Below are 18,899 nucleotides of genomic sequence, written 5' to 3' on the forward strand. Positions count from 1 at the left end.
TCCTTTGTACGTAGCAGCTAACACAGCAGATCCCCAACTGTAAGATGTCGGCTTGTAAGGACGTAATGCGAGCTGACCCGCTAACCATACAATATGAGAAAGTACATAATAGTCTACCGTCCTGCAAAACATTATTCCTCCCAGCATGATGTACAAGTACACCTCGTAATGCTGCATAATTGTAGCCTCATCCGCATCCAGTGGACATGGACCGAACTGTAGTGGCCCATGAATCCATGACATGGAGAGCCCAACATCCTTTATGTCATATTGCACACCAAACCTACAAGATGCGGAGACTCAATGAAGCATGAATAACACTAGAACATATGAAGTGCATTGCATAACAAATAATTATCTGGCCTGAATATAACTCTTCCAGTTCTCCTTTGCTGGTCGCAAAAGTACTAACGGAGTGCCCCTGATCGGCAACCTGGTTAGCATGGCCACGTCCCGCAAAGTTACGGCAATCTCTCCAAAAGGAAATTGGAACGTGTGCATCTCAGGATGCCAATGGTCGACAAGACCTGTGAGCAGTGACACCTCAATCGGCAGGAGCGGAGTTCTGCCACCGCCCTCCATGGGAGCTCCGGCCATCATGAGAGCAAACAGTAGTAGTCCTTCCCACACACACCTAGAACGCAACGGAACCAAATGCAAAGGTATCCAATACATTTATTGAGTAAGTACCAAGTTATCAGGGCAATTGAAAATCACGTATTATCGTTGTACCTGTTGCCCTGTGAAAATCATCCTTCCCCTGTGGTTCTCATCGTACCGTAGCTAAAGAAGCTCGGGAAGATGAACGTGAGCCATGCCAATGATTTCAAGCCTCATGGTTCAATAAAAAAAACATCGTAAGACAACAGCTATTACAAAATAGGTACAACAACCAATAGGTGAATAACAATTTACAATACAAACCATGTCTGCTATTAACTTCATAAAACAAACTAAATTGCAACAAGTCTTTATACCATACAGTTTTATCATAACCTGATAGTTCACCGCCGGGTCGGACAAGTCCTCCTATCATGGCCAGATTGTTTGCATATTTTGCACTTACGTAGGCCATCAACAGCATCTGTTGCATCTATGTCACCTTGCAACCTCATGGTTCTAGGCCTTCCAGGATCCGTGTGTCGTGCTCTAGGATAAGGTACCCACTTAGGCCCCTCGATCACTTTGTAGCTTCTTCCGATGTTGAAGGAACGTATCTTTGGAAGCCATGTGCTCCTCAATGTATCGATCATGAAGTATGGTGATACGTATTGTGATCCATCGTTGCTGTCCATGTCCCTGCAAGCGACGAAGACATGGGAGCATGGGATATGATGCAGTTTTGTCTTATTGCATGTGCACTTCACCTCGTGAAGACCAATTTGACATTGTTGCACGGTGTCCCCCACGCTATACCCTGAAGTGTACCGGCGGCGACACATGACCTCGAATTCATTATTGGCCTGGTCGTAGATCCTAGTCCGATGAAAGTGTGCCTTATTCCTCCTTTTTGATATGATTTCCTCCACCTTAGGTGCAAACTACGTGCTACACTCCATTGCAGCTATACCACGGTCTCGAAAGTAGTCAGCCGTTCTATAGAATGTGAGCTCAATGATGGCACACAACGGGAGGCTGCGTACACCCTTTAGGACATTGTTGAACGGTTCTGCTATGTTCGTTGGCATGATCGTATACCTAACATGAGAGACAACAATTTTAGATGGGATGTTTGCATAACCAAGAGTAAAATATGATCATTGAAACGCTATGTTCTAACCTGGCACCGTGAGTGTTATGGATTAGGACCCAACGCTCCGCCAGCTTTCTCGCTATCCACTGGCTAAACGTAGCACGTGAACGGCTAATGATGGTTTGGCCCCCCACCATTTACGTCCGTAGATGGTCCTCCTGTGCTTTCTGCCCTGCCATCATCTTGCGAGTGGTCTCATTTAACTCTCGTCATATCTCGTTGAACTTCGTCTGCTGGTTCTGAAGACACAACCCTTTGAACCACTTTACAAGACCCTTGTTGTGATACCTTGAGTACAGGTTCGCACCCAAGTGTCGCATGCACCACATTCTCTCCACATCAGGCCATGCAATGGAGTAGTTTGTGCTATCATGCAGCACGTCCAACGCATGCAAGAAGCCCTTGTTGCGGTCTGAGATGATGCAAACTCGTTCCTTATTGCCAACAACACGTGTCCTCACCAATGTGAGGAACCACAACTAAATACCATTGTTCTCACTCTCAACCATTGCAAACGTGAGAGAAATGATCTGATTGTTTGCATCTGCCGCCATCGCTATCATAAGGTTACCATGGTACTTGCCACTAAGAAATGTGGCATCCATACATACAACCGGATTGCAATGTCTGAAAGATTCGATGCATTGTGCAAAGGATCAGAAAAACCTAATAAGGTATTGGTCAGTGTTGTTGTATGACCCATCCTCCAGCTTGATCAGCTCATCTGCCATGACCCACTGAGTCCCTGGATTCGTCATGGCAATCTTCTGCAGAAGCCTCAGGGCATAGTTGTAAGACTCTTGGAAACTTCTAAACAACATCTTCAACGCCTTTTACTTCACTCGTCACGCGATGTGGTAATTGATTAGCATACCCGTCTTAGTATGCACCTCCTCCACAATAGATTTTGGCAACAAACATATGTTTGTGCCAACAAGGGTGATGAGGAGTTAGATTATGAACCTCGCATCAACGATGTGGCTCGCATTCCTAACAGCCTCTTCGCTGCATGTATGTGGGGTGTGTCTACTCAGCACAAAATAATTCTCGTATTTTGGCTTATGTGCTCGTACAAAGTAAGGACAATTTGGGTGCTTGATACACCTGACCTCATACTCTATAGGTTAGATCGGGCGCACTTATGGTCCCTTCTTGTGATTACAACATAGTTGCTAATAAAGTGGATAATCTCCTCCCTGTTTCGAAACTGTTGTCCCACCTGAATATCGCTATTCTGATATCCCTAGTTAGATAAGGTGTTATACTCAACGATGGTACAATCTAGCAGACTGGTACCAAGAAAGTACTGTATCGCCGGCACCGGGTCATCGTTGTCACCAGCTTCTTCATCCCCGTTACCACCGGCTTCATCATCCATGCATCCTGCATCTACCTTAGTAGGGTCCACCTAGGTCCCTCTGTACCGAAACTGCCCTCCCCGACATGCCCTCCCTCCTCATCATGCATCACATGATGGCCTGATCCTTCCACGTTAGTCACCACTTCATCTTGCACCAGTTGTGATACTATGTTTACGTACACCCCCATTTCAAAGTTCTCCTAAACTGACTTACGTGAGTACAAAATCCATGCGTTGTTGGACAATGACTGAGCTGTTTGGCACAAGCTGTGGCTGCACACCCTCTAGGACAACATTATAGGATTACTGGTTCACACACAAAAGGCTCATAACATGTGATTTTAAGCCATCTAGATCAATAAGTAGCTCAACCGTACTCTCTATGTGCTGCCAGTTCTGAATTGATACGAGCCTCCCATGCAAAACAGCGGGACGTTCTCTATTAACCTAATGTAAAAAAATAACTACTTAGATGTATGTACGATAAACAGCTAATTACGCCCTATACATTAACCTAAGTGATAAAGCTAATTAATCAAATTAGTTCTATTAATTTGGTCTGCAGCGTCAAATTCGGCACCTCGTGTTACTCTACTTAACCTAAGAACATCTCTAGCAGAAAAGTTGTCCGGCTCTATCCTGTAGAGAGAAGAGAGATAAGCCAGCTACCATTTGCTTCAAAGCTCCATTTTTTCTCTCCTCTTTCATAAATTCATGCTTGTGGCGGGATCGTAACCCCGGTTATCATACCTATGGCGGGATCGTAACTGCTTTTGTGGTGGGTTCGTAACTCCGGTTACATGCCTGTGGCGGGATCGTAACTCCGATTATCATGCCTATTGCAGGATTATAATTACGGTTACACTGTGGTAAATTCTGTTACGAGATCATAATTACGATTACTGCACAAGCACACACATTGTTCATTCCTCTACCACCTGTCCACATGCATATGTCAAGTCGGATTTAGCTAGTCTGCTGGAGTGCTCTTAGTGAGTAAGCTAATTAATTATATTAATTCAATTAAACTAATTAATTCGATTAATCATACAACTCTAATAGCTCTGATTACATTACATAAATACTCTAATTATGTGCTCTAATTTATCAAATTTATTACACTGACTAATCAAATTTATTACACCGACTAATCAAATTCATTAATAAAATTATGCAAATACTTTACGTACTCTAATTTATCAACTTAATACCATTTAACCAATGTATTCGAACGGAATAAACACTCTACTTACTCTAATTATATTTACTAATCTAAATATTAATTACATACATAATCTAAGTACTTACTATTACGGAAGGCAGTCCTCTTCTCGCGCTACTGCTCGTCCTGGCTGCTACGGCTCCTCCTCGCTGCTCCGCTGCTGCTAAACGTTGAACGCTGCTACTCCTCCTCTCCTTGCACTACTCCTCGCTGCGCTGTTGTTCGAGTCATTTTATAGGCAGCATGCAAGCGAACCAGCACGCATGTTTGCAAGCGAGTTATCATGCAATTGCAGTAGCGCAGAAAGAATAAAGCTGAAAGAACAAAGCAGGGAACCGACCGGAAGCAAGCAGGCAATCGACCGTAAGAATAAAGCAGACGCGACGTGATGTGACGGCCAAAGCAAAAGCAGACGCGACGGTGTACCAAAAAAGTCATTTTTGGCACACCGTATGCTGAATACGGCACTGTTGCCTAATACAGGTGATTTTCGGCACACGATGTACTGAAAATGACATACTAAATTAGTAAATACAACTTATATATTATCTATTTCAATAAATACACTCATATATATTATTTAATTTTAGATTTTTGCCATGTTACCGTTGCTGCAGCGTGGAGTCAGTTAGAGATTCTCTCCTGTTGTTTGAGCGAATGAAATCCAAGAGAAAATGGAGGCAAAAAGCCCCAAACGAGACGACAAAAGGCGGGTAGCTAGGGGGAGCGAAACGAAACAAAAGGTCGGGGCGGGGCGGTCTCATGCTGGTAAGTGGGCCCCACGACGCACTCTGACTGACTGCAGAAACCTTTCGTCTCCCCTTCCCCCCTTCGACTCCTCCACCTCAAGGCTCTCCCACTCCTCGCTGTCTCTCTGCCAGCTACAGTTGGAGCCTCTGCCGTGGAGTAGTAGGCCCCCTGAGCGGCTACGCCTCGTCGCGCGCATGTCCGCGCGGGCGCAGGCATAGGCATGGAACCACCCGCCCCCGCAACGGCAGCAGGAGGGGCCGAGCGCGCGGGGGCTGTCGCGGACCCGGTTCTTGGGGCCAGAGGCGAGGCGCCCGAAGGCTCCGGGAGCGCGAGTAGAGGCGGCCGCGGGGGGCGGGAGCCGCTGCCACTGCGGCTGCGGCTAGGGAGGGCGAGGCGGCGGGCAGGGCCCGGCACGCCGGCGCCGTCGTGGAAGATGGAGGACGAGGTGGGGGAGGGGGAGGACGCGGCGGCCGCGAGGAGGAGCTCGGCGTCGGCGTCCGCGTCGGCGCGGCAGCTGGGCGCCAGCCTTTGGGAGATCCACGACGTGGCGCGGGAGGGGCGCCGGAGGCGACGGGGCGGGAGGGGCATCGCCGCCGGTCGGGAGGATTGCGGCCGCGTCGAAGACGTGGATCAGGTGAGGGTTTCAGGTTCTGTTTTTCTCCTTCCACGTGGCTTAAGAATCGGATGGATTAGTGCCGATTCCGTGGGTTGGTCTGTTCTTGCGCCAGGCAAAGCAAATGGATTAAATCCTGAAATGTCGTGATTGGTGAACAGTTCTGAAACTCGATTTTATTGTTCTTCTTGTTGCTCATTTTGCTTTCGTTTACGAATTTTCGTAGAGTGCTTTTGTTCGTGTTTGTTGTCTATTTCTGCACCTGGTCTGTTCAATTGTTGAATTGTCCTTTACATGAGTTATTGGTTTACCTGCTGGTACCAACTTTGACGTCCCAATGCAGCATTGGCTAGGTGGGTAGCGTCGGCCTTTTACGCGTAATGCTACGATTTTGTCCTACCATTGCTCCACACAAATTAGTAATTGCTTGTCGGAACTTAAAGCTATGAAAACTGGAAGGATCGAGAGTTTTGTATAGTACAATGATGTGGCATAGGAATTGGATGGACTAGTGCCGACTCCGTGGCCTGTTGTGTTCTTGCGTCAGACATAGACACATAGTAAACAGATCATATCTCAAAATGTTGTACTCGCTATGCAGTTTCAGACGTCCATTTATTCTCTTCGTCTTGTTTGTTTAATTTCTGGACTTGCTCTGTCGAATTGAGTTGTAGGTTGGACCCGTTTAATTGATTTTTGTGCTTGTAATAACTTTGACCTCCCAATGCATCATTCACTAGGTGGACATGGTGGACCTTCTGTAGGTGCAATGCTATGATTTGTCCCATCATTGCTTGACAAAAAAATAATTGCGTGTCGGAACTTGAAGCTCGCAAATCGGGAAGGATCAGGAGTGTCCTACTGATGTGGAGGAAAAATAACCACATTCTTGGAGTGGAATAAAACGCAAAGGGATAGGATAATATCTAAACCTCCGCTTAGAAGTCACTACATTTGTCACTTATTCCTACGAGTAATGTTGGTTTGGCAAAGCCCTTATTTGCCATTTTATAATCCAGTTACTGTCTTTGGGCATTCTCTCTCTCTCTCTCTCTCTCTCTCTCTCTCTCTCTCTCTCTCTCTCTCTCTCTCTCATATACTTGCCAATTTCTTATCAAATCTTGAGACATCAATGGACATATAAGATCCCATATCATTTGACACCTGGAACCCATTAGGCACAGCATTGCTATTGCTGGCAGAGGCCTCCGCACACTGCAGTGAATACTGAGAGAAAAGGAGATGCTTCTATTGTTGTACTAATAACTAAAATGTCAAGATTTAGATATTAATTTCAAAATTGGCAAATAAAATGACAAAAAATGCTCAGAAAGGAATAACTGGATGGTAACATGACTTGCACGGTGCTGGCAGATCAAAATGACATGCATAAAGTGAAATGGAAATGATTTTTTGGGGTGATTTTTCCCAACTATAAATGCAATTTTCCCTTTGGTGTTCATGCTTGAGGCTGTAAAAAGATGTTTTTTCTAAACTTTTTGCACCGATTTGGCTAATTATGCCCTATTGTATTGCCCTAGAGTAAAACACGTACATGCAACAACCTTGCCTTTTGACACTAAATTTTATATGTTGATTTCATCCAACTTCAGTTATTAAGATGAGACTAATTACATTGGCTGTCATGCCTCTACATGGACCTCTATCAGGCTCATTTGTTTTAATTGGGTAATCATATACAACCCCCTGCCCCCCTTCTGTCCACGTACTCGGCATCCTCGCCGTTTTAACTTACCAGCACTTGGGCCAATAAGCACTTTCACATTTGAAGTGAGAGAATGTAGGATGGTTTATATATGATAAAAGTGGTACTTATTACATCAAGTCCTCTTAGCAGACTCCGCAAGATAGTACATAAATATTATTTTTCTGTAAGATAACAAACTCGTGTTTTGTAGAATTTGGACCCATCGTCGGACATCTCCATTAGTTGCTTTGTACTCCATCAAATAGCCATCTTCATAGCTCTCCTCCTCATAGACTACTTCTTTGGCTTATATTGCCTTGTAAAGACATGTCAGGTTGCCATATTATGTACACCACTATGCAACTACAGCCTATGAGCATAGACTCACGAAAAGCATAGTCAAAGGAAAAAAAACATTTATTATGAAGACTTGCAACTATGAATTTCATGTTCCACTGAGATTCTACTCCATTCTTTAAGGAACAATTTTGCTTTTTTGTACTGAATATCAGGTATTCGGCGATATAGCAGATGTCCTACATTAGAATCTTAAAAATATTCTTGATTTCGAAATATACATTTACATGTCAAGCCTTCCTAGAACCAAACATATACATTCTGACAATAATAGTGAGTACAACTTGCAACATTGGTATCACCATATTGGCTTCTACCACTGCAATAGCAGCAACCAACACCTCTACAGTTGCAGCTACAACCAATGTAGTGGCAGCTATATTCCAAATAGCGTTTTTGACTGCTACACTGTTTCTGTAGTGTTGAAACCCTGTTCACTGCTGTAGTGACCACTTCCAACACTATTTGAAACAATAAATCTTCCAGTTGGTGCTATAGCTATACGCCAACTGGGTCAACATGTCAGTTATTCCAGCATCTTGAAAGAGAAAGTTAAACCACTTGTGCATGTTGGTACATGTACTCCCTTAGCCCTCCAAAGTGTGCGAAGGACATTGCAATAATAAGGAAATGGGATGGTGGTCTGAATTTTGAAATTTTGCATCAATCTCGAGGTATTTTTTATGGTGCTGACAGTACTTGTATCCACATGTACTAGTACAAAAGCCATAAAGATGCAGCGTCTTTAGCATTCCATAAGCTGAAACCTCATGCTTATTAGATGGCAGCATTGGCTCAATATTGCTTTAACAATTTAGTTTTACATGCTCTGCTTAGAAGTTGATGAATCATTGGTTCATTATATGTATCATCCGTGATGTTGCTCATGAAATGTTGATTATGGTACAATTGGGTATTGTTTTTGTTCAAGTTTTAGGGCAGATGATAACCCAACTAATATATGGGGTGCTCCTTGTTTTCCAATTGAAAGTTGACATTTATTTTTGTATTTGTTCCCTGCTAACATTTTCTTGCTATTTCAGCCACAGAGTTCAGGTGGCTTTGCTAGGCATCTCGCGGATTCATCAATGAATTATCATACGTTGCATCAAGAAAGGAGTCACAGAATACAACCTTTTTCTCCTGCAAGTTATACTAGCTCAGTTGGGGTATGCATATATTCTTCTCTGCTATCCTTTCGGTTGCTTTGATTTTTTGGTTTGAGGGCAGATGACGAGGTCCTTTGGCTTTATATGTAAATGTATTTTTACTAGGAACATGCTTTTTACAAGGAACATGCTTTTTACAGTCATGTGATTTCTTATGTGAATCATATTACACATACTTCAAGTCACTCAGTGTATCATATTGGGGTTGGAACAATGCATCTTAGCACACTTTATGAAGACATTATTGAGTAGTCTAGTTTATACTGCAGTTACCATTAAAAACATCACCGAAAAGCATGGAAGTTATTGCATAGTTTCTTGAAATAGGGCTACTTCATGACTTTATTTTGACTTTCATAGAACGAGAAAATTGTATTTCACTAAAGCAATTGAATCTGTAACCAAGTTATGTTTTCCAGCTGTAAGGATCAGCACAGTGAAGCACATTTCTCAAAAGTGTTATTCTTTTTTTCTGTATTGTACAGGACTCCATTGTAAATCGGACTATTACTCCAACTCGTTCCTTGGATATCAAGGTAAGATCTAGGGGGACAGGTTGTAGCCTCAAAACATCAACAGAACTATTGAAGGTTTTAAATCGAATTTGGAGCCTGGAAGAACAGCACACTGCTAATTTGTCGGTGGTTAATAGATTGAAATTGGAGTTACAGCAGGCACAGGCACATATTCAAGAACTTATGCAAGAGAGACGGCGGTACCATCACGAAGTTTCATCATTATTGAGGCAACTCTCTGAGAACAAACTTGTTAGGAAAAACAAGGAGCATGGGAAGATTGAAGCAGCTGTCCATTCCATGCAAGGTGAACTAGAGGATGAGAGACGTCTCAGGAGACATTCTGAGGATCTCCAGAGGAAGTTAGGCAAAGAGTTATCTGAGATAAAATCAGCATTTCTAAAGGCAGTCAAGGATCTTGAGGAGAAGAAGAAAGCAAACGGCCTCTTAGAAGACCTTTGTGATCAGTTTGCAATGGGCATTAGGAACTACGAAGAGGAAGTCAGGGTGCTAAAGCAAAGAAATGTAAAGAATTATGAACTCAACTTTGATAAATCAGTGCTCCATATTTCAGAAGCATGGCTCGATGAGCGAATGCAAATGCAAAATATTGATGTCAAGGAAGACTTGGCTCATAAAACCACAATAATGGAGAGGCTCAGCAGCGAAATACATGCTTTTCTTCTTTCTAAAAGATCAGGTAGCTCTAAGAATAATGAAAAATACATGAATGCTAGCACTAGCTTGCGTCGGCAATCCCTTGAGTCTGTCCATTTGAATGGAGCGACCAGTGCCCCTCAGCTTGCTGAAGATGACGACAATGATTCTATTGCTAGTGATGTGCATTTCTTTGAACTGAACATGCATGGAAATGGCATTCAGAACTATGACCACACGGGACCTCGCAGAAGTGGCACAGCTGGCATGGATGTACCAAAGAGAAGATCAGAGCATCCTCATGGTATAGCTGCTGAAGGTTCACACATGTCTCATGTGCCAGTTTATTCACAGAAAGACATCGCAAGGTCCAGTAGCAGCAAACTGCAGCATGCCACGAAAATACCAGAAATCAGCTCGCATGTCAGTGCTGGAGTTACTCCAGCAGAAGAGCAGAATGGAATCACAAGCACCCATATTTCTCGAGGATCTCACAATGACTCATCGAAGAACAACCTGGAGGCTCCTCATGTTGATTGTCTGGGGCAGGAATCCCTTGATCATTGCTCCCGAAAAAGTCTATTTTGTGAAGGCACTACTTCAGAGGATTTAGGTATTCTCGGCAGTCCAACGCGGCAGCTGAAATACCAATCCACACCATTGGACCCTGAGATATCGGAATGCTCACCGGAACAGCCAGTAGGTGTGATGGGGAACACACTGAAGGCAAAATTACTTCAAGCAAGGCTAGAGGGGCGACATGCCCGATTGAAGGCATCAGGAGGTTCCTTACCCGGCAGAAGGAAATGAGAGTGCTGCCAACCGTTGCAGATTCTGGGATTTATGCCCACGCGAGAAATCAAGGATCTAATATGGTGAACTTAAATCTATGTTATTTCCAATTTCCTCCCGTCCTGTCAATTGATTCAGTGTCCCTGTACATTGCAAGCTGCCCGATTATGTGAATCCTAGCTGCATATGTAAATCATCTCCCTTGTAAATTAGGCTGTTAGTTAGATGCCCAACACGCTATAGGCTGATAACTCAACACTTTGATAAGGATTTTGGCTAGGGCACTTCTGTCTTGTTACCTTCCTGATATTTTGTGTGGCAATCCATTTGAGTTGCCAGGTCTTCAGGTTTGTGAAAACTTACAAGAGTAGCTGTATGAGCAAGCATGGCGCATTGGCACCTCAAAAGCATTGACGCTGCCATGACAATATCATTGAATGCTGCAAGAGTTTGCTTCAGGATTTCCAGAAATGTGCCGTATCATGTTTGTTTGATTTTTTTTTCTTGAAACGAAACTTTTTGCTGGATTGAACAAACTGGACTTTTTTTTCCAAACTTTTTAGTACCACTCAAATTTGTGTAGCAACTAACACAAAATTTGGAGTATTTCAGCACTCCTTTTTCTTCAAGAGTATTTCGACAGTGCATTAGAATGATAGATTTTCTACCCGAAGAAAGTCACCGCATGGTCATGTTTGTGTTTCGCACATGAAACTACCTGGCTACTCGATCTTCCCCGTGATTACATTTTGACTATTGAGCAAAATATAACAGTTATATTATAGTGGTTTGCATATCAGCTGGCAGAAACGTCATAAATGATTTATTAGGTCCAGCAAAAAGCAAACAAGATGTTTCCCAGCAAAATTTGTTTTACATAAGAGCATCTCCAACAATATAGCTAATCACTATGTATAAGAGTTGTTCATATCAACAATAGATAGCATAATAGTTAACCTCTTCAATAGTCTAACTACAACATGATCTCTAACATCAATACGAGTCCATAATTCATAGGGTACTGGTTAAATGACCGTGTGTTACAACGGGAGTCAAAAAAATTCACGAGATAATATAGTTGGTCGGGTGAAGCTAATACAAAATATCATTTCATTAAAATCAGCTCAAAGAGTGTTGAAAAACAATGTTGCAACTAACAGAAAAGGTTGAACTGACTAGATTTGTTTGCACGGTGGATGCTGCCATGACCCGTGTTTATGGTGTAAATATAGATGCCATTCACGTTATGTAAAACCAGAGTCAATGTTATCAGGTATGAGCTAGAGCTGCACAGACAGGAAGCCAGTGAGCAAGGAACTCTATTCTCCTCCTACTGCTCCTCCTCAGCGATGTCTTGTGAAAATGGGAAATTTCAAATCAATAGAAAGAATCGTCATGAAAGCAAATATCACAAACACCACTTATTTGTAGAACCAGAATTTTCAGGTTGTATGTAGTATATCAGACTAGCATATTTAGAACATATGTACTCTATTCAGCATAAATATACATGAATTCAAATTAGAAGCACATATAAATATGAGATGATATCATACTCTAGAACTTGGAGTGCCATACAAAAAAAATGACGCATGACATCATTAATCAGAACAGCATTAGGGTTTATGACATTGGACTGATGGCATCAATAATATGAAAATTAGCCATACGAAAAGAAAAGGGCGCCTAGGATCATGTGGTCACAGCTTTGTCCTATGAGATTAATTACTATACTGTTTTGCAAAAAAATATGTATATTAAGCAAAACGTGCATTAATCACTGGAGTTGTACTGATGCACTACTCTGACTTCTGTATGAATCAGACTGAAGACAGTAAACAAAACTGAAAATATTGGGAAAAAGAAACGCATCAACTGACTACAGATGAATTATTCCAATGGGTTCTTCGACGTTGCCGCCGCGGAGTCTTCGGCCACCTGTTTGAGTTCTTCGTTATCATCGTTGGTGGAGTTCTCGGCCACATCTCGATTGGGTTCCTTCTCGTCGATGTCGTTGGCGGAGTCTTCGGGCACCTCGCCAATAGTTTCTTCCTTGTCTTTGCTGTACTTGTCGACGGAGTCTGCGGCCACTTTGCCGATGTGTTCTTTCACCATCTTCACCACGGCGTTCTTCTTCTTCTTTCTCGCCCAGTGCTAGTGATGGGCTTCTTTAAATGGATCATCGTGATGCTACAACATGCATGCATGCACGCGTGACTGCAAGTGCAAACGCTTCGGAAAGCAATAAGAAGAGTAATTAGCATGCGCATGGTTTATAAGAGGTATAACGGTACATTTTTGCTTTGAAAAATGAATACGCCCACTAATTCTGAACAAGCATTCAAAAAATATACGTCCACTAAATCTGAACGGAGAGTAGTAAACATTACACGAAGCTGCAGCATTATTAGTTCGGTACTGAACAGAGAAAACGATGCAGCCTGATTAAATCAGTCAACCTTCCACTGCATTCATATGAGGCAGTACATTGAGATTGCATACAGGATCAGCTACCTTCTAATAAGAACCATGTTTGTCCAGGGAGAAAAAAACATATATAAAAAATGGTGTTTTGTTGGACGAAACTAGACGACCTTCTCCAATTAGCAAGAAAAAACAGCCAAGACACATTGGCAAACTGAAACTGTGAACACATAAAATATGATTACCAGGTGGTGAGGACAATGCTGTCAATGAGCTCCTCGTTGCGAGGCACGTCGATGAACTCGAATGTGGCCCAGCCGAGCTGGTCAAAGTTCCTGAAATCGTCTGCCCGCACGTACCGGATCGTCCATCACATCACCACGGCTCGGTGCGCTGGCGGAACAGCCCGTAAAGCCTCCTCTTGTATTATTCTGTTGGGATGGAACACGTGTTTAATTTGAGCAAAAGTAGTAATCTTGGCACAAAATGTACCAAGAAGTACATCACCGTGAACTTAACATGCGGAATTAAGTAAACAGTTTCAGTAACAAAGGCCAAGAATTTGGCAAGAACAGAATGCAAAAAAAAAAAAAATGAAACATCCAAGACAGGTGCTAAGTACTTAGTTCACGGATTGAATCTATCTGTTCCAAAAAACCTGCTATGCAAAAATCAATGCAAGGAGTGCCAACGATAGGGTGCCAACGATAGGGGACGACAAGCTCACCTGAGCAGGACCTAGAAGGACCGACGGTGCGGGTGCTCTATCAGGGAGAAAGGGTGCTATATGGATAAAGGGAGAGAATAAAAATTGTTGGCTTTTTTACAACAACACCAACTTGTAGAACAATGCAGAGAATGGAAGTAGACGCAAGAGGAAGGTCACTAGCAGAGAATGGAATGAAATCTCGATCCTTTTTTTTAGTGTTACGGTTACCTTCCTTCACTGGCGACACTTCTCTCCTCGGCGACCTTTCCTCCCCATCCTACTCTTCGGCGACCTCCCTTCCGGTCAGTAGCACAGATGAAGCAAGCGTAAGAGAAGACAATAGTAGAGAATGGAATGAGATGTTCTTCCTTTATGTTGCATAGGGGAGTACTACGTCGAAGTCATCCACATTCAGTGGTTGCCAAGGGACGTGGTCGTTGTCGTTGGAGCTGGACGTGTGCCGTTCCACAACGGTTGTTGACCGAAGCCTGGCCATCACTCACTCCTAGTTTTGTTGTTGTGTCACCATCGTCGGTCGTCAAGGAGAGCCACTGTCGCCACGGGTTGGACGGCGGCGGCGGATAGACAGAGGCGCGCGATCCATCACCGTCATGGCTGTGCAGGCGACGAGGCCCCCTTCGCCCTCCCACTCCACCTGGACCACCCATTCCTCGCCGCTGCTGTGGACCTACTCGCCGTGACCTTTATCAGCACCGCCGGCGAAGCAGTCCCGCCACCGTCCTTGCGTGCAACCCCACTGTTGGAGGGAGGCAACAATGGCGAGCGAGTGGATGGGGTCGACAGGGTGAGGGAGTGAACGGGGAGGAGGGCCGCCACCACCACGCCCTCACAGGGTTGGGGAGGGGCCACAGACGGCCGATCGCCGCTATCATTCCACCACGCTATGCGCACGCCCCATCTCTCACACTGCCACCGAGGCCACCACAACGGTTGGGGCTAGGGGCTGGGTCGTGGTGCGGGACGGGGGAGAGGAGACTCCCTGCAGGTGATGGCGGCGCGGGGAGCGAGCGGCAGGCGGGAGGAGAGGAGAGGAGAGGAAGGGAGGTGGGGGACGTGACGGGGGGTCTGTGGTGGTGCCGTGGCTGGGCCGATCTGGGAGGGGAACAGTGGTGGCTGACGATGAACGGAAGAGAAGGGAGGGGGACACAGCGGCTTGGCTAGATTTGAGAAGGGGGCAGGCGTCATGGCTAGTTCTGGGGTGGGGGCGATACTCGTTTTGTTGTAGGAATGGGAATTGCACGGACGGGGACATGTGAAAGCGGAACAGGAATGGGGGAGTGAAACGGGAATGGGTGCGGAACGGAAAAGACAATACTTGTTTTTTAAGTAGTGTAGATTATGAGTTGTATGCGTGCTGGGTGCGTGAGTAGACTATCTACTAATTAGTAGTTGTTGTATGAGAGCTACCACTAATGTTACAATTGGTTCTAATCTATACAAGTTGGTGATGAAATCTAAAGAAATATATGCAAGTTGTGCGGCGTTGATTGTTGTTGCCTAATTTCTCGGCAATTGCCTTATGCATGATGCAATTTCAACTACTTGATGTCTTCTTCATGCATACACTGTGGTAGTGGACGTGATTTCCGCTTATAAATTTTAAGTTCTTGTTAATATGGCAATAATTCATGTTCAAGTAACCGTTTCCAATCATACAAAGTCATGACTCGTGACACATAACTCCAAATTACGAGTATATTCATTTGGAAAAATTGCTCTCAACCACTATTTCTAGACCGGTTTGCAAACATACCACTCATTATTCTTTCTGGATTTCTATTTTAGCACTCTCTAATTTCCAGGTTTACTCCGTCTACCACTATGCCATAGGATTGAAAATCAACTGCCCAAATTAGATTCAGATTTTTATCACCGTTACCTTCCGCTCTTCCCTATCTCTCACGAGCCCTCCGCCGCACTACACCTCCTCCTCACTCAACTCCAGCGTTGTTCCTCCTTCCAAAACATCGGCATCTTCCTCGCCAAATCAATGCATTCATCCCCCAAATTGAGTCGTAAGGAATCGGCTTCCCAACACAAGAAATTCGTGGATCTGCAAGTCATGGAAATCAAAATTGGAGCTTTCCCTCGGCGGACAGCGGTGGTGTGCGCGGTGGCGGCCGAGATGCAGGTGCGGGCACTTGCCCAGGGTGGCCGAGCATTGGCTCCACCCTTGGCGGCGGCGAGTTGGTTCTTGGGAGGTCGGCTGGCCGAGTAGGAATTTTCGGGCGAGGATGATGCAGCTGGCTCTCGCGCGGCGTGAGGTGGAAATGTGGAATCGGTTCCGACTCGCTAGATTGATGATCGTGACCTGAGTCGGGCTCGCGTAGATGCTTTGAGATGCACGCAGATGACAGCTGGCTTGAATCCGGAGCGTGCTGCAGGACAATGGCTGTGCAGCACGCACACATAGAATTTTTTTCCGTTGTCTCTCCCTAAATCAGAATGTTCCTTGCCAGATTAGCATGTTAGCAGGGGGACGGATTGGAGATGAACGGAGGCGGGGTGGCCGGAGTACAACACGGCATGCACCGCTCGAGAAGATGGGTCTTGTTGGATTTGACTCTGACGCCACAATCAGGGAGTTGATGGGGAGGAAGCGGGCGTGGTCTCGACATCGTGCTTAGACGGGCTGTGGGATTTAGCATACCGATTAGAGTGGGTTGAATAGATGGTTTTAAAATATTAAACTAAACGATCAAATCTAAATTGCCGAATTAAAAACAATTGATCATTGATATAAGGCAATGTTTTGCATTCCTACGGTGACATACAACAATTCAATTTAGGAAAGTAGATGTCAAGAATATAAATTGCACAAATATCATTCGACCTAAGTGGTAGAAATTTTCTTATGAACTAGAGTGGGTAATTAAGTAGGTAGCCACTTGCATCACCCGAGTGCAGATCAGTGGAGAACCTCGACACGGGCAGAATTTCACCCCGGGTGCTAGTGCTAGACGGACGAGCTTCCGGTGCACTCCGATTCCTAGAGCAAATTAAAGCCTATACTTTCTATCGCAATGCCAGGTGGTGTCAAGAGTTGTCGCCGCGTCAACTCAAAGCCGGGCCGCGCGCGCGTCTCCGATTCCTTGGTGGAGAGTCAAGTGAGTCCGCCTGATCCCGCGCCACGAAAAAGCAGACGAGAGTAGTCCCTCTTCCCCCTTCCGCGTCACGTACGATTCGATCGATCAGCGCCTGCGACCCTACACCGACTCGGACTCGAACGCTCCCTCCTCATCTTGCGTTGCCTATATATGTATGCAGCGCACGCAGCAGTATTGCGCAGTGCACAACCGAGTACGGGTTAGCCATGGCGGACTCCAATTCCAAGGAGGAGCAGGCCCGGAATGCGCAGGCGCACGCCGAAAAGTGCTTCCTCGCTGGCAACGTCTTGGGCGCGAAGCGGTGGATGCAGTCCGCGATCAGGCTTGCGCCGGACCTCCCCGGCAACACGCAGATCGTGGCGGCCTACGACGTGCACGCCACGGCCGCGCGGAGGCCCCTCGACTGGTACGCCGTGCTGGGCCTGCCCAACCCGAGCTCCGCCGGGTCAGGCGTCGTCCTGACCCACGACGCCATCAAGAAGCAGTACCGGAGGCTCTGTCTACTGGTGCACCCCGACAAGAACCACTCGGTCGCCGCCAACGGCGCCTTCAAGCTCGTCCAGGCCGCCTGGGACGCGCTGTCCGCCAGGCATCCGCCTGGTATGACGGCGGTTGCAGCTGCGGCCAAGCAACCCCCACCCTCACCGCCACGTCAGCCTGCGCCACCGAGACCACCAGACCCGCCGCGGCAACCACAGCCGAGGCCGCGGCCTCAGGTCGAGAAGATGTCCTGGAGAGCTGCAGCGCCGACGACGAGTTGCTCGCAGCAAACGACGAGAGTACAGGAGCCGCAGAAGGGCAGGTATGTGCCGCCGCCTCGAGCACGGAGGCCCCCTTCGCCACCCGCGGGAAAGTGCCCATCCTGCGGCGCGCGCGCGCCCACCCTCTACAATTGGAATTTTCGGTGCATGGACTGCCATTGGGACCCGATGGACAGCCGGTTGCTTGAAGAAGATGACGATGACGACGACTTCTTCGAGTACGATTACTAGTTGTTGTAGCGCTGCAGATCGAAGAGATTAGGTTCAATTAGGGTTTATTTGTGCACCGATATGGTTTATTGAAGTCTGTTTTTTCTTGTATGTTCTATAACATCAACATGGGAAGGGTCACGAGTAGTAATGCATCTATATTTCTATATTTGTTGGTGAATGGTCTCACGGGTCCTCTTTTGTATATCGGGAAATATGAATTATCGAAGGACACCATATTCAAACTCACTCAATATTGCATAATGTCTAAAGCTGTTCTAAAAGTTTTGACATCACTAAAAATTGTGTTATGTTCAATTTTTGGATTCTCCAAGTCACTTACATAGATTGGACCTGAGGGGTCATCATGTACTTCTTCCTCATTCTCATCTTCTCTAGGCCTGTAATTAGGGTCATCCTTGTCAGAACCTCACCATCAGATAGAGGATACATGCCTTCTTCATCCAAACTGACTGCCTCCTCATCATCAACATTATTTACTTTAGCTTGCGTCTGGTTTGCTTCAGCTGGGAGCTCAGCTTCAGCAGTCACAGACTCTGTGATTTCTGATCCTCCATGTGTTTCCTCTCCTTCAGGTTCAGCATGTGTCAATTACTTCAAGTGCCTCTATAGATGTAACAGCTTTAGGGGCCTCAACAATTATAGCATCCTGTGCTGCAATCTGCAGGGGTCTCATGCCTAAGACGAAGGCCCCCTATCCAACAAAGTGGAACATCAAGCACATCTACATTTGTAACTTTCTTTCCACAC

The 18,899-nt window shown here is 45.4% G+C and overlaps 2 protein-coding genes across 2 annotated transcripts; both read left to right on the plus strand.

The window, feature by feature from the left end:
* The first annotated feature begins 5,120 nt into the window (after positions 1-5,120).
* Positions 5,121-11,203, plus strand: LOC133918754 (uncharacterized protein At5g41620-like). Its single transcript, XM_062362800.1, has 3 exons — positions 5,121-5,719; positions 8,807-8,932; positions 9,418-11,203. Exons 1-3 carry the CDS (start codon positions 5,306-5,308, stop codon positions 10,912-10,914), a joined length of 2,037 nt encoding a protein of 678 aa, XP_062218784.1. The 5' UTR covers positions 5,121-5,305; the 3' UTR covers positions 10,915-11,203.
* Positions 11,204-12,817: 1,614 nt separating this feature from the next.
* Positions 12,818-18,149, plus strand: LOC133917816 (uncharacterized). The gene is made up of 2 exons (XM_062361658.1): positions 12,818-12,836; positions 17,362-18,149. Exon 2 carries the CDS (start codon positions 17,364-17,366, stop codon positions 18,147-18,149), a length of 786 nt encoding a protein of 261 aa, XP_062217642.1. The 5' UTR covers positions 12,818-12,836; positions 17,362-17,363.
* The last annotated feature ends 750 nt before the right edge of the window (positions 18,150-18,899 follow it).

The sequence above is a fragment of the Phragmites australis genome, chromosome 5 (assembly GCF_958298935.1).
Source record: "Phragmites australis chromosome 5, lpPhrAust1.1, whole genome shotgun sequence".
Taxonomy (NCBI): Eukaryota; Viridiplantae; Streptophyta; class Magnoliopsida; order Poales; family Poaceae; genus Phragmites; species Phragmites australis.

What these genes read in the sequence shown, in the direction of transcription:
- LOC133918754 (XM_062362800.1), top strand. Translation starts at nt 5,306, where the DNA reads ATGGAACCACCCGCCCCCGCAACGGCAGCAGGAGGGGCCGAGCGCGCG. An exon ending in GCGTCGAAGACGTGGATCAG is followed by an intron (nt 5,720 to 8,806) that starts GTGAGGGTTTCA and finishes TTGCTATTTCAG; the next exon opens with CCACAGAGTTCAGGTGGCTT. An exon ending in GTTATACTAGCTCAGTTGGG is followed by an intron (nt 8,933 to 9,417) that starts GTATGCATATAT and finishes TGTATTGTACAG; the next exon opens with GACTCCATTGTAAATCGGAC.
- LOC133917816 (XM_062361658.1), top strand. Translation starts at nt 17,364, where the DNA reads ATGGCGGACTCCAATTCCAAGGAGGAGCAGGCCCGGAATGCGCAGGCG.